Genomic DNA, 16,814 nt, shown 5'->3' with positions numbered 1-16,814 from the left:
CATGCAGATGCACTCTTCAGAAAAGAAGAGTGCTCTGTGTAGTTCATTACTACTTTTTTCTACATTAGCTCAACATTTGAACGCTTATGCCTCTAGTAAAATTGACTCTTGTAAGATCAGCTACTGCAATGCACACACTAGACTCAGTAATGCTGAATTACACTCATATTGTTGAATACTACAGGCTAGAAGCAATAGGTTATTTGCATTTTTAAAAACTGCAGAACAAGTCTATAGCATTTTTTGAATGCATGCTAATGTTGGGGTAGCTATAATGCATAGTACTGTATTTTAGTACAAGTGTGTGTAATAATTTATTTTCTACTTCTATGTATTATATTCTCATGGTTTTTATAACATTTTGTTGTAATAGTGGTTGTGATAGATCTTCAAAGTTATCTACTGCATACTAAATAAAGGTAAAAAAACAGCCTTAGATTTTAGTAGAGCTCAGAAACAACTGAGCTTCAATTTAAAGTAGCACTCTCTCAGACGTAAAAATATGCACAACACTCAGATGCAAAAATATGCAGAGTCAGCATGCAGAAGAGAAACTATTTTCCTTAAGTACTTGTATTTACTGTATTCAATCATTTACCATTTTATATGAAAGTTTCATTAATACCAAGTAACATACTTAGCAGCAAGCTTATAGTTTTCCAAATCCTTCTTTAAATGTGTGTTCTCAGTCTCCAGTTGCTGATTGCGGGTATATACACTCGGAACCAGTCCAGTATCTTTGGCTGTGAGCACACCTCGCTGAATCAGTTCATACCTAACAAAATAAACAGATATTTTATGCCATGTTCCTTATTTCACAGTTCACTGGTATTTCCCCTCCCATGCTTACATTTACATTAAAATCACAAAGGTATTTTCCAAGTCAAGGCAATTACACTTTTTTATAATCATTAAGAATTACCTATAGTACCCTCCCACTACAAGGGGCTCCGTTTTATCCTTTCCCATTCTAAGTTATAAACATATTGTCCCTAGCAGTCAAATGACATGCCATGCATAACACACTATTTCAATTTTAGCAACTGTGCTTTTCCCTCCTTTCTTCCAAATAACCTAAATAAAGCCCAATATAATAGTACCCAAACAACGCTTTAACCTTGATATACAGACACATTCCATTTAAAATATTCAAACAGACACAAGTTTTTTATGAGTTAAGACAAAGCTGGGGATAACCCAGTGAAATGATCTGATGAGGTACCTTACACATGGAATTCAGAGCTCACTTAGTAAAAATACTTCTTTCCATCTGTAAATATTTTCTAATAAGGAATACCATTTGTACAAGCATCATAATTTTCTAAAGAGCTCTTCACTGATGTTGCACACTAACTACATCAAATTAACTTGCCTTTTGACCACTGAAGACCATGTACTTCATAGAGCAAGCCAAAAATCTTAACCTTCTGGCAATGAAGTCTGTTCTGTTATAGTCTCGTACCTTTTGAGAACATTCTTAAATTGAGACATATCAACAAATACTCTAGCAGGTAATACAAGACACAGGCATTGCCACAATTTCAGTTTAGGCTTATTAAAGGGATTTCAATAAGGAGCAACTAAAGCACAGAAGTATCCTCCATATGTTGAGAGAAAGGCAATACTAGAAAGGATTCAAAGACAACTTAGATGAGACAACTATCACTGTACAAAAAATGCTTTTGCATAATCCTGCCTTTTGAAAAAACACCAAGATTTCACAAAATCTCTAAAGATTCAAACCTATACATCTGGATTTGAGATGCTGCTGTGCAAGGAGACATTGCCAAGGTGATTTCAGAATCTAGTATGTACACCTACACATATGAAATGTGTATTTCCTCATTTGCCTGTCTTGCAAAACAGGCAGGCAGCAACCTCAGCTGACACAAGCCTTTCAGATTCACTAAGGACAGAGGTGGTGCTCCATGAAGCCACACAGCACAGGTTCCGTGGAGCTGTAAATCATGGTAGATAAAGATGAGGCTCACAGTCCTTCCTGATGATACTGAGGGCTGCTGGAACATGTTCCAGGAACTTACAGAAGGAATAATATTCATATATTCGCCTTCTCAGAGAAAAATATATTGAATATGTACTTTCTGTTCCTCCAAGTAAAGCAAGAACAGCAGTCACTTGAAGTAGTAATTACACCAAGTGTTGTCTCCCCTCCTTGGACACAAGAAGTATGCTTCACAATAAGCACAGCATTTATAAATCAATAAAATGTTGCAGAAACAAGGAGGTTGGTAAAATAAGCTACTACGGACATAAAATTATGTATATAACTAGGCATTCTAAACTAATTATAAAACTATATAAAAATTTATAAAAATTTTATATAAAACTATATTTAAATCTAGCTATTTCAAGAGTTAGAATAAAGTAAGCCTCTTCATTCTTACTTGGAATCTTCCAAAAAATTAAAGGCAAATGTTAGAGGCATTTATGTCCACCTGACTTCCTATGGTAAGCTGCTTACCTGAGTGCTATGGTCCATTCAGGAGGGTTCATCCCTACAAATCAGTCTTATTCAGCCACCAGACAGTGATGGCATTTTCAAAGACTAAAGTGAGCGCATCCAAAACACAACTGATTCTATCATCACATTATTTCTGTAGTAGATTAGAGCAGTAATAGGTTTTAGTACCAAGGAGCTTAGTCATTTATTTCATAAACATTTACTGCATTTGTAATATTCCTATGGAAAATAGAGACACTTCTCTTTGAACATCAGTCAAATATTGTTTTGTCATTTAATGATAATAAAATATTAGGCAGAAGGGAAAAAAGATTTTTGTTTTTAAAAGTGCTCCAAGCAAGTTAATTATCAATGATCATTCTTGCATCATCTTATACTCTTAAGCTCTGCTTTTCTTACGTATTAGCAAATTATCCTTCTTGTTTTACTCAGAGTTTAAACATTCTTCTGAGGAGAAAGCAAAGAGATTGACATTACAGAAAAGACAATGTTTTTCATGGACTTATTTTGCACTTGAAAGCAATAAAACAATTCCTGAGCATTACTCTGCTTTTTTCATACATTATTTTTCTCCAGTTACAAGGTGGAATTCAAAATAGTTCTCCACTGTTATTCAAAAGGCCCAAACTGAGATCATTAAGGATGATACATTCACGGTTATTGGCTAGATGAAAATAACTCCCGTTTCCCACTATCTGAAATAGGCAAAGGAATAACTACCACAGCCAGCCTCATCAGTGTCACCTACTCTATTTCTATTTCTACTCTAGTTCTATTTCCTGCAAGACTCAGAAGAAACCTCAAATGCATCTAAGGGTCACAGGAGTATCAGTCCCACTGACCTCTCCACTGATAGAACTTGATAGAATTACAAGCAGGTACTTTTCCAATCGCAGAAATTGTTTGCAAGTCATCTCTCCTACAACCTGCATCTCCTTTTCCTTTCATGCCCAGACCTATCTGCTGCTTTGTAAAGACTCAGAGTAGTGTAATAAAGTTTTCTCCTTTCTGGAAGCTGTCTTCCTTTTGCCTGGCAGCCACTACGAGAATCAGCAGTTCAACCTAACACTTGAAATTTCTTGCTTTTTTCTACCTACCTGACTCAGGGTAAGGACCAACAACAATCTAGTCTGACATACTTGATTTTTCCAGGCAGCTACACTATTGCTAAGTATGCTGGTTATACCCGCTAGGCACCTAGAATTATCATGGAATCAAAAACATAACACCAGCCTTCAAAAAGGCTTCAGTAATACCTTCAATCTATATCCTTCTTTTGCTAGAATGCCCTAACTCCATTTCATGAAATCTATCACTTTCTGTACAAAGACATATCAGAGGGGATAATGGATGAGGTGAGCCTCCAGCAGAGCTAGGAATCTTGAAAGACAATTTTAATGAGATACAACCGATCCCCATAAATCCATCATGCTCTAGTCTAAGAATACAACTAATGAGTGTTTTTATGCATGCAGTCGAAATGGAGTAGAAAGCTATACAACAAGAATTCACTGTGATATTTCACAACAATTCATCAAACTAGTCATGTAGAAATTGAATATACCTAGCCAAGTGCCAGATAATTTTTCTTCTCCCTTATTTCTGGTATATAGGGGAATTATGATTCCAAAACAGATGGCCGTCTATGATTTTAACACCACAACCCAGCACAAACTGAATTAAACACTGCATTGACTTCAAGACTAAGCTCTAAATGAGTCAGGTTGCAGAGTGGCCCTCCAATTAGCTGTTTCATAGCTCAGGACAAGCCTTCATTGAGGTGTAACTCACTGAAAAGCATTTTGGGATTAAGACTTCTTACCAAAAGCTACTTCAACTGATAACCTCTTAATCTCAAGAGAAGGCCAAGAAAGAGCACAGAAAATAAACTGCCTTTTCACTGTAGGGTATTCTTCCAATCTATTATTATGGCATGTAAGTAGAAAGATGATATTATTATGCTGAGCTTGCTCTGTAGACAAGCAACTTTTGCAGAATTAGATTAAGACACAAAGGATCCAAATTTCAGCCTACTGTGGCATCTAACATATTTCCCATTAAATAACTGCAGAAACAATAGTTTTCAAGGGAAAACTTTCATTTATAAATATGTTAGAGATTGCTCAATATTAGAAAACCTTGTTTGCTCCTGATCTGAACTATACAAGTGCATACTACAGTCTCAAGGGCTCAAAGTTCATGCTGATAATATGCAGAGATGTCTAGATAACAAGCATCACAAAAGAGAAATGCATCTTTTTAATTACTTCCCAAAAGACACCATCATCTTACCCTTCCACACACCTTATCTTTGTAGATACCCACTTTGGATGATGCCTAGCACTAGGAGCAGCACAGTAAGAACACTCAAGTTTTCTGAAGCAAACTAACTTCCTTAATTTGTGGTTCCAATCTAAGAACTGAATTTGTGTTTGGATAATGCTGTTCAAGAACTAATAATATTTTCTCTCCGGATTTATGAATTCAAAGCATATCATGCATTAATGTGTCTACATGATTTCCACATAAGAGGACCACTGGAAGCTTAAGTCTATTTCAAATACACAGGTCCACAAAAAATGCTATGAAAGCTTAAATTCTGTGATTTTTTCTTAATTTCTGCAAAGAAAAATTTATAATGGATCTACCTCTATACTCTAAGGCCACGTGCAAGGAGATGACTTAGTAGCTTAGCCTCATGTCTGGCTAACACAAATATGACATACCTTGCATAAGCATGTAAGCTCATTCATGGTTTAAAACACATTTAAATGCTTCAAAGTGTTTGTTACCAGAGTCTGCCAATCTCCTTGTACTCAGATTTAAACCTAGCCAGGTCTCTGGGAACACTTAGCTAGAAATCACCAGTCAAGTTTACCAGCTCAACACAGTGATAACTCCATACATGTGTGTCAACAGCAAATGATTCATCTGCTCATCCAACTGACAACATGCTGCCAGCAGCAGTGAGCTCTGTGGGATTATGGGGACTGACGGATACATAAATTTACAGTTGATCAGCCCTTGCACTTCATACTCTAGAGCTGTCAAACCAGTGCCTTTAATAAGCAATAAAAGCCCTAGAGCCCTTGCACATCAAAGGAATAGGAAAATATAATGGTATGACAGATATTCTAAAAATATCTTAAGTTTTATTTTACATTCCATGGTGTAAGTGGCAGAAAAATAGTAGTCTGTGTAAAAAACTAAGCCGCTGAAAAAACCCAGCAAGTGTGACGAAATTCATTATAACAGAAAGAATAGGTTTGTCTTAGCACAGAATGTGATCAAACTATGACTATACAGGTAGACAGAATACTTGAATAGAGTCAGTTTTCTTAAACTCTGGAATAAACACAGATAATTTGGTCCCATTTAAGTGGCCTTTAGCTCCAAGACAGATAATTACATCAAATCAAGCCTTTTGATAAGTTATCTCTATATTAATTTCTCATTTGAAATTCCATTAGTACTTGATCTCCACAGCATGAGTGCAAGACAGTCCCTATATATAATGAGGAACCTGAGTACACTCATCTGCTCTCATTAATATTGTAAATTATATATTTCAAACTAACATGAAACATTTTGAAATGAGGCATTAGCACAGAGAAGTCTTAATACAATAAGATTAGATCCTGACATGCTGAGCTTGTGTAACGCTCCTTAAGTTAAAACTATTAGCTATTTAAGAAGAAATATTTGTATAACTAAGGATTTAGAAGACAGACCCTCATAAGACATCCTCTTACTCTGTTAATTTTAATTTTACATTGGTATAAATTCAAACAGTAACTTCTTCCAAGAAAGCTGCAGTTTCATGTAGGGGTTGCAGTTTATATCATAGTTAATATCTGTATCCATAAAATCTTCTCAAACTTTATGCTACATATGTAGCCTTCATAAAAAGATAGAACTATAGCATTCTATAGGAGTGTCCTAGCCGCATGGTTACTACGTAAAAAAATTATTATTAATTCCAGAGGCAATGGCCCAACTGGTAATCCCTACACTAAACACAACCTGAACCTTATAGCCAGCATCAATGACTAGAGAATCCTTCTAAAGATTAGAGACTTCGAGGTTTAAACATGTTTCAATAGAAAAGCTGAAGCTATTTCTACCTTTTTAAACTTCCTAATTTCAGAAGGTTTGGTAATTAATCTCCCAAAGCCTAAATCCAAAACTATACTTGTTTAAAGACCAACTACAAAGTATTTCAAACAAAAAAGTATTGTCACTTTTTAGCACCTTTCCAAAGTAACTGATTCAAAGAAAGTTTGTAACTGAAAATATTTCAGTAGAACTTTATGATAAAGTTCATTATTTTGCTATGTAATAATACATTTCAGTTTGAGCCCACAGTATTTCTTCTTCTATTATTAGAAAGTATATGTAAACTTGTAGATGTTCCTATACAAAGAAAGGTGATGGAAGTCGTATATATAGGTGTGGATGTAGTTTAAGCTCTTGCATAAAGCACTAACAAAATCTCCTTAGCTTATAAAAACAGGGAAAAATGAAACAAGAAAAGCACAGGAGTTTACTCTGATTATAGGATGAATTACATTTAAAAAAATCTCAAGCTGTTCTAATCTATTCTGATTGACATTTAAGTTAAATTCCAAAAACTGCACACCTATTCTACCCCAAAACGTAAAGCCTCTTCATGTATTTGTGGACATGAATCACAAAAGAGCACAATCCAACGTTTAAGCATCCATATTTTAGATAGACAAGCATATTTTCTTAGCACTGATGAAGCAAAACATTGGTCATTTTGGATTGAGCTCCTCTCACCAAATAACGCCATCTGCGCTGGTGATTGTATCTCTGGTCACCAGGGAAGAGGACAAAATTTAGACATTTAAGGCCTGAACTATAGTCATCTCAGACTTCCTTTATTACTAGTGGAGATAAACCCTCATTTTTAGGATGTAACTTACCTTAATTTCATCTTAAAGGAGATGAAAAGTGAAATTAAATGATCCTTCACAGAAGTGACAGCAGCTCCTTGGATTCAGCTTTTTGGAAAATGTGACCTCAACATAATAAATCATTTCCATACTTATACTTGCGACACATTTATCTTTTTGGTAAAACACTTTGAGTTGTACTCAAAGTTTTCTTGAAAGCTATCTTTATATATTTGAATCCTGAGCATCTACTAGCTAATTCTCAAGGACAGTCACATGAAATATTTTACCATTCACTCTGGAAGCAATCCAGGGTCCTGGACATTCCCAGTCTGACCAGGAAGTTGCAAAGGAAGTCATCCACTGCTCCAGGTACTTCAGACACAGATTTCTCACATGACAGAACTGATTGTGTTGCCTGAAAATAAAAATTTGATATTTGTTATTAAACTTAACAAGGAATTGCAGGTATCATTACTTCTGCCATCTAAAATCAGATCTATTAGAGCAGAGCTGAACACTGCCCTTGCCTTCATGCATCAGAACTGCAGTCACCAATCCAGTACATCCTAGTGACAAGGCCTGTGGACAGTTTAAGAGAAATGACTCTAGATGATCTGATTTAAACAAGCACGCTCCTTCTGACAATCTGATAGGTACTCAAAACTACTTAACTCATGATTATTTGACATGGAGCAGAGAGAAAGTGTTACTTCTACTCCTGCATAGCTCAGCAACCTTCAAAATCATTGATGAGTAAACGCTACCTCAGTAAATGAAAGATGCAGCACTCCAAGGCAATAGAAAGGGGGCTTATATTCTTTTTATAAGGACACCTGTGCTACAGAATTAAAGAGCTGCAGCTCCCTCAGACTAACTTCAAAAATCTCACAAAGACTGTTTCTCCCTTTTCTTACATCCATCTGCAGTCACAGAATGAAGCTGTCAGACAACACTGCTACAAGTACTAGCAGAATGCAGATGGTGCACGAAGGCCTCACTCAGCTGCTGCGGTGCCATCAAGACAGACAGCTATTCAGAGATCAGTGCATGGGTCAAGGACAGCTGCCAAAATCAGAAGCAAAACAAGACACAGCAATGTTACTAAACAGAGAAAAATCCCTTTCAGAGACTGCTGTTTCCATGAAAGTTTTTCCTCTCCCAAACCTATGCAGTGCATAACGTGCTATCAAGCTCTCAGCAAGGCCTCCAGAGTTAAAAGAAGTTACAAGACAGCCAGATGAGATTCTGCTCTGACCTGGCACCTAAAGAGATGGCCCCAAGTCATTCAGGCTTCACATGGATTAAACAATATACCTAGTAAAGCCTCACAATTTATGAACAACACATAGGACTCAAAGTCATAAGGCACTGGCTCCACAACAGGGGCCATTAAGATACTCCAGTGCACATTACATCAAACCACTTGGCGTACTGCTAGAAGAAACTATGATACTATGATTGTGTGCTACGCATTGGTTAACAACAACACACTCCAGAGAGGCAGAAAACATTTCTACACGTTCCTTTCTTGTCCTAATTCAATACAAGAAAACCAGAAAAATATCTGAGATTCAAGCAAGACATGCTAAAGGCAGTAACTGCAAGTTTTCTGTAAAATCCACTTAAAGCATCTGTGGGCCAGGAATTTCTGATAACTCTATCTGTACCTTATTCACATCCTTACCCAGAGCCCTACCAATACAACTGCAGAAATTACCTGGATATGAAGGCATTTCTCTCGATAAAACACAGCATTCCACGTACTGGAAAACCCCATAGCCATTTTATATAATACATAAAACAATGTTTAATCCAAACAATCCATATAATAAACAGAATGAATTACACATAAAGGCCAAGTCCAGCAGCACCTTTATGAAAAATGTCAAATGCAATGAAATATTTAGCCTATTTCCATTACTAGAGATACTGTGCATTAGGCAGTCTATTCTCTAATTGTGGCAATAGAGGAGCCATATAGAGTACATCTGCAGACACAGCTTCATTCCTTCTACACCCCTGTTCTGCCTTTATTTTAAGGGAGGCAAATGCCTAATATTCCTGCTGTAATTTCCCAACATCTATAAAGCTCATCTTCAGAAATGGCACAGCTTGATTTCCCTTAAAAAAAAAATCAAGTAAATTTACTTGATTCATGCAAAAGAGAATTTATTAGCTACACCCTAGCACTGATAGTCATTTCAGGAACTGAAACTTTTAACAAGAAAAAGGATATGCAAAAATGAGTGCAATGAGTGCAAGGTGGTTTTTCTTTTGTTTGCTTTTTTAATCATCATGGTCACCTATAAATCAAATGAACATAACAATATAAAGGCTAATGACAGGTAATTCAACTTCAGAATGTCATTTGGCATATTAATAAAGGTCCTGGAAGGAAATATAATAGCTTTATCTACTGAATAAAGTCATTCAGTCCATTTCTTTTTTTTTTTTCCCCAGAAGTTGTAAATATAAATTAAAAGAGCTAGCCAGAGAATACTCCTCAGAAATCTTGAGTGAAAAATCCACCAAAAATAGCCCTGCAAGAGTACTCACCATTACTCTGCTTGCTTCATCTACTTCAAAAGATAGTTGATACAAAATGAATAGGTGGGGAAGAAAATAAGACTGCTGCTGAAAATGCCAGATTTTCAGCCAAAACCCATGTGGAGACACTAATTTAAAGGGTCAAAATTCCTGGACATAAGCTACAGTACATCTGATACCATTAAACTCTTCACTGGCAAGCAAAATATTTAGCAAATATACAATTAATATTGCAAAAGTATAAGCAAACTGCTTGCAACATAGGGAAAGAAATGCTTGGGCAACTCTTAAGTCTCAGGATAGAATCCATTAATTTCCCCTGAGAAGCATTCCAATCTTCACAATACATTTTTCCCCCATCCCTGAGACAGTTCAGATCTTACCTTACAATTAGTTACATGTTAGCTCATCAAAGGCTTGCTTGCCTTCCACCCAGATAAATGACTTAAATATACATCAGTAACATAATTAGTATGAGGCTTTGAAGCACATGGATAGTATCTTAGACTTCTATCACCGAGATGAACCAAAACACAAAATTTTTGTTCAATGACTTATCTTAATATGTACTTTTATACACACTTTGAACAGCAGTGTCAATGATACTTCACCAGTTCCAGTAGAAGACAATATATATCTTTTCTTTGGATCTCTGTCAGCTCAAGATTTTCCTTTACCTGGAAAGTTTCTTGTAACGTATTTTAAAATAACTAATATTTAAGGTCGCTACACAGTCATATAAATAAAAAAGTCATTTTAGAACATTTAGACATTTAGAAAACACAGCTCTACCACATGCATTTCCCTGCTGTGAGCCAAAAATCCTGCACTGTATCAAGTAATCTTCAGGTAAGGGAGCCTTACCAAATTTCTTAAAGGCCACTAGTTCCACTACGCCCAGGTAGAGACCCAGAGGGAAAGAAAATTAGTCCTGGTATCTCCTTTAGGAATGTAACTATACACTTGTTTTATTATTCCACAGAATAATGAATAGTACCACCTCTCCATTTGTAGAGGAAATAAAGAAACTATGGTTTCAAGTATCTACAATTTCTAAATAGAGTATGTGTATTTGGTAAATTGATCACAATATGTCTGGATCTTACTTGATCTCTCCATCTGAGTTTCCTTCCCTACTTAATTTCATTTCTGAATGAAAAGATTTGCATCTACTATTGAAATGCAATCTTCGGTATAGAATTAGGTAAACAAATTACTATGATCAGCAAATACACACAATGATCACTCCAAATTTTATGCAGCTGTTCAATAGCACAGCTATTCTATGATATAATTATTAGCTAATTTAAAAATCTAACCAACCTCGAGGTTGGTATTTGGTACTTAGACAACAGACTTTCTACTGCACTTCAGCTCAGCATTGCGGTATTCATTTATGGAAACAGTATTAAGTCACAAAAAATATTTGCCCCAGAATTTTTTTCAGTAATTAAGCATCAAAAAAAAAACCTAGTCAAAAATCTTACAAAAATACAGTGAATAGTAATGAAAGATATCAAGCTACTATCAAGTGTATTACACCACTTTTTCCTCTCATGTGTATAATGCTGAAAATACAATTTAAATGCTGAAATTAGGAAAAAGGAAAATCTCCAGGTAATGAGTCAAGAATCAAAAAGACTGTTATCAGCATCAGCACAAAGTCTAAGTTAATTTTAGTTTATCCACACATCTTCCATTTTAAGAAAGGCAAAACTTGCTTCACTTGTATAAAATAGAATATATTCTAGCATAGCATTTCATATCACTCAATAAAACTAAAATTACAGCACACTTAAAACATTAGCTAGCTATGCCACCATCAAAAGATTTATAGTAATAAGTTAATAACGTCCCTCCTTGTTTGACTATTTATTTTGATATCAATTTGCAGATATAACAGGGGAAATTTCCTCTTTGCTAACCCCAATAAATGCTGAACATTAAATATTCCCTTTACTTGACTAGCATTAAGCATATTCAGTTTTAAAAACTTATTAGAAGCTTGTCATTAATTTTCATGAAGACTTGGTTTTAAAAACAAAGAGACTCAGTTTTCAAAGTTTTAAATAAAATACTGATCTGTTGCTATGCACTGGTACAGAAAAAAATGCATGTTGTCTCCATTCTGAAGTTGAAAATAATTTGTATGTTTAACTTTTTATTAATCATTTCCTTTTGCAAAACAAGATAGACTACAAAAATAGCTTACTGATTACTCTTAAGACAGATATAAAAAACACTGGAGGGAGAAGTACTTTTCCATTAGATTCTTATAAGCTGACAAAATGAAGTAAATCATGTTTTGGAAAATACAGTAAAATGATCCCATTGTGCAACTCAGAACTATTAAATGACTGTTTAGAAATCAAACTGTAAATGAGACGTACTCAAAACTATTGCTAAGAGTGAATTGCTAAGTTTAACCAAGTAACAATCCATTATGTACTTTATTATCCAAATAATCTTTTTCAGTAACATATTCAAAAACAGGCTTCTGCAAGTCTTCAACAGATAGAGTTCTTTTGCTGAGTCAGGAAACCACAATACCATTCTATCTATTGCTAATCCTAAAATAAGGATATATTTCAATGACATTTTTAAATAGTATTTCTGTATACTTATATATTTCAAATATTATATGTGCATGGAATACATCAGATGAAAAATAAAGCAACATCAAAGGTAGGATGAAATATAGCAAATATACATCACTTCCACTACTTTTACACTTTTAAGCATCTGAAAATGAGAAATAACCCAGTAGCCAATAACATATAAGTTTCAAGACAATGAAAACAATTCACTTAAAGACTTAAGGCTTAAAATCTAGAGTTCTTACTAAAATTTGGGCATCTTCAGCCTGCTCTTGAATAGTCCGCAGGGCCCTTGGCAGATCCTCATCACCCTCCTGAATACTGAATTCATCATCCGCTGGTACCTAAAGGGAAAAATTTAAAAAGTACAATCATCATATCAATATATTTAAATTTTCTTTTAAAAATAGCTGTCCCCACTCCTAATACAACTGCTGAGAACAATCTCACTAAAAAATATGTATTTCATCATATTTAAATAAAGATACAGGTATTCTGAGACACCTGACTAGAAATATTTTACCTTTAATAAGCACTCCCTCCTCAAATTAAGAAAAAAATCAACTGACAGTAAACTTTTCTTAGGTTACTCAGAGCATTATTACATTTCACTGAAGAAATTTAGGTCATTCCTTCTAGGATTTTTTTTCAGACAGATTCACTGCAAGGAAAGAATGAAATATGAACATAACAGACATCACTTCAGATCATCACTTGAGTAAATTACCTCTTCATACTGACAATCGTCTTCAGAGTCATCCGTTATAGTAACTTCTGGAGATTTGGTTAAGTTTGAAACAGCTGATGGATTTGATGTGTTTCAGCTTAGAATAATATATTATAAATCAGCTATCCTCAAGTCAGTAGCAATCATTTTGTCCCTTATTCTTTATGAAGTCAGATTTCACATTATCCAGGCTTCCCTCAGGCCTTTAAATGAACATGGACTACTCCCAGGAAAGCTAGGTCTGTGCATCTAAAGGCAGAATTTAGATTCAAACTTTTCCTGGCAGATTTAAATATCATTGAAATAAACATAAGTAAATAGCCAAAGTCAGAAGTTGAGCACTCTTCTGAACTGAACAGTGGGCCAAGTTCTGCCTATACTTACCCCAGGAGTTTCAGTGCACTGGGACTTCCACAGTCCTTAAGCCTCTAAGTATAGACAGTTTTGTGCTCTCAGAGGCAACTGGGATCAAATTCAACAAGTATCTGAGATGAAACACTATATAGGCTGAATACTAGAAGATCATTTCCTGAAACTGTGCAGCAAAGCAGCAATTAAAACATGCACAATAAAAAAATTCTGAAGTGTTAAAAAGTCATTGACCATTATAGAAAGTTCCTCCAGAAAGGGGAAAGTATAACCAAATAAATATTTCTCAGCCCTAAAGGGCATTTCTCAGCCCTTTAAGCTATAATAAGTGTTTTTAGTAAGGTACACTGTAGACTGCTTCCCTAGAAAATCTGCTACCCTACAGACAACCCATGGCAATAAACTGGAAATCAGTTTTTGCAGAAAAGTTGCAATTCATTACTTCAAACATCAATTTTAAATGGTAAATTCTTATGTAAGAGGAATTGAAACAAAGCAAAATATAGATGCACAATTTTGCAGCTTTGCATCAAGCTTCTCCCACCTGCATCCTTCCTCCACAAATACAGAACACGCATCAACAAAACTATCTGTTAAATTGCACTCTTCAAAGGTTAACAGCTCAAGATCATATCCTGAAAAGGATAACGACAGCTTTATTTCCAGAGATGTCAGGTTTGAGATAAAAGCTGGAGACATCATTCTCTTGTAAACTAAAAAACAATAGGGAAGTTGCAGGCGAGTAAATTCATGATTTTCAGTCCAAACACATCTGTATACTTCCAACACTATGATTACACCACACATTTAACAATAAAATTATATTCACAAGCTGGCGAATTGTATGAGCTTCTTAGGAACATCCTATATAGGCTTAATACATGGAAACAAATGCCTGTAATAACATACATCCCAAAATTTTCATGTTTAACAACTGCATCACAGATCACAAACACAGAAGCAGCTCTAAGTCACACGCTCTTTGCACTTCAAACATCTCCCTGTGTAAAAGCTGCACTTTCTAACTTGGCTGACTCTAGAATGTTTAATTCTCAAAAGAATTAAAACTATTTCCATAAAGCCAGAGCGAGTAAAGTTTCTACACTGTTGTATTAAGAGCTTAATAACCTGGCCATCCTCAAGGCCTTGTCTTCTCATTATTAGACATATTCATTTCACTGAAACAGCTAATACAGAGGCAGGATGGGGCTTTCCACTCCAAACCTGAGCTCTTAAGACCGTTTTTCCCTCACAAGCAAGGATTCAATCGCCACGGTGCTCCTGGTGCTCCGGCCGGGGTGCCCATTACCACCACCACACACCAAGCCCAGGGGGAGGACAAGGAGAGAGAGCAGCGCTGAGGAGACCGAGGGTGGGGGCAGCAGCCAGACCACCCGAGACTAAACTGAGCCTTATGAGGGGGAGGATAAGGAGGAGGAAGAGGCGGAGAAGGGGGAGAGGAGGATACTGTGCAGGCAGAAGGCCGCCTCGGTGCTGGCAGCCACCGCCGCCTCCTCCATGGCCGCTCTTTAACCGCCGTCGCGTCGACCGTTGCTAAGAGGGGCCGGGGGCTCTCGCGAGAACTCGCGCTCCGTCGCCATAGCAACTGCCGCGCGCGCCAACGGCCGCCGTTGCGCGGTGGGAGGGTGGGGCGGGAGCGCGCCCTCAGCAGCGGCCCGCGGTATTCCCTAGGTGTGGAAGGAGGCCGCGCACCCTCCGTTTGAGACCGAGCTTTCAGCTCGGGGGAGGTTTGAGGGTGAGGTAGTGCTTTTACTCACAAGGTTAAAAATCCATGTATAAAATAATCTCCAAAAAATCAGAGCTTTAAAAAGTATGAAATACATACATACATACTAGAAATACATACTAGAAATACATAATGCAATCCAAACTTTATCCTTCCCCAAAATGCAGGTGCAGCCCTGCAAGTAGACACAGTAGCTCTTAACATAGCATTTTCTGCATAGGTGCCACACAGGGCTGCCTCACACCTCCACCTGCAGAGCCAAATTCAAGCGAGACAGCCCCACTTGAACACTACCCTTGGGCCATGGTCACTGCACTACTTCATACCCCATTCCCGTTCACTTCTCCCCAGGGCAGGTTTTACCTATCAGGGTTTGAATGCTACAGGGTTGAAGAGTTGGAGGGCTAGCACTGACAGGCCTTTCTTCTGGCCTTGCATTTATTTTCTGCAAGAATCACACATGTAACCAAAACAAAAAGGCCTTTCTTCTATATTTTTCCCCACCTAAAAGAGCAGTACTAACTCAACTCAGCTATCATGTCCCAAATTCCCCCTCCAAATTTTCTCCAAAGCTTCTCTACCTCATTTGCTTAAGAAAACACCTGGTATCTACAATTCAAGACCACTTAAGCAAGCTGAGAGAAAGTCCAGCTAAGAGCTTTGAGAAAAGATTAGGGAACACATAATGGAGAAGGGATCTCAGGCTTGTAGGTTTATCAAAGAAATAACTAGAGCTTGATCAAAATGCACAGGTAACAAATTTGATGAGAAAGTCCAGGCAAAGGTACACTCAAACACAGAGTAGAAACAAAATAAGTTACGTCTAAAAACAAAGAGCAAGCTTAACAGTGAGAAAAAGTAACTTTTAGACTGACATCCTAGTATTACTAAAGGTTTTTTAAGCAATGAGAGAGTTCTTCATTAAAGCCACTTTTGCATTGACTCCAGTTAATTCAGGGATATTCTATGCCCTACGAATTTTCAGAAAGGACAGATAGTCTTTGCAATGGTACCTTCTAACCTTAGAAAGTATGGGAAAAGCTCCCCAGCTCTATAATGGGGAGACTTGCAAATATGCTAGAGGGCTGGTGGCTTTTATATGTCTTTAAAGAAGACTCAGATTGCCACCAATTGTATTTTCCAAAGCTTTAAGCCTTTGCTTGGAAACAGCACAGGCTTTAACAACCACAAACCCAAGTGTGTTGCCCCACCATGACTATATCAACGACCTGACAGTACAGTGGTTTTCCTTCAAAATACACCACAAGCCACCCTGTTTTTCTCCTGCCATAAACGCATCAGATTTGGTTATTGCTGTACTGATTGCTGAACACAAACTTCTCCCTGCTCTGTAACACCATAATCCTGAGTTATAAGCAATTATCTTCTCCCCCAAGAGCAATCACCAGTGCTGTTACCGCATCTC

General features: G+C 36.7%; 1 protein-coding gene across 1 annotated transcript in view; it reads right to left on the bottom strand.

Moving 5' to 3' along the window:
- SPAG16 (sperm associated antigen 16) overlaps nt 1-15,161 on the bottom strand; it is a 35,987-nt gene extending 20,826 nt beyond the window's left edge. The window contains exons 1-5 of the mRNA XM_026048478.1: nt 15,110-15,161; nt 13,273-13,346; nt 12,791-12,889; nt 7,689-7,816; nt 638-775 (exon numbers count right to left, since the gene is read on the bottom strand). Of these exons, the coding sequence (XP_025904263.1) occupies nt 638-775; nt 7,689-7,816; nt 12,791-12,889; nt 13,273-13,346; nt 15,110-15,161 (491 nt within the window). The remainder of the gene's footprint in view (nt 1-637; nt 776-7,688; nt 7,817-12,790; nt 12,890-13,272; nt 13,347-15,109) is intronic.
- Between the last annotated feature and the right edge of the window lie 1,653 nt (nt 15,162-16,814).

This window comes from Nothoprocta perdicaria, unplaced genomic scaffold, assembly GCF_003342845.1.
Source record: "Nothoprocta perdicaria isolate Ctin4 unplaced genomic scaffold, notPer1 scaffold_11, whole genome shotgun sequence".
Lineage (NCBI taxonomy): Eukaryota > Metazoa > Chordata > Aves > Tinamiformes > Tinamidae > Nothoprocta > Nothoprocta perdicaria.
The sequence above is the reverse complement of the archived record's forward strand: the minus strand, read 5'-3'. Positions and strand labels throughout refer to the sequence as shown.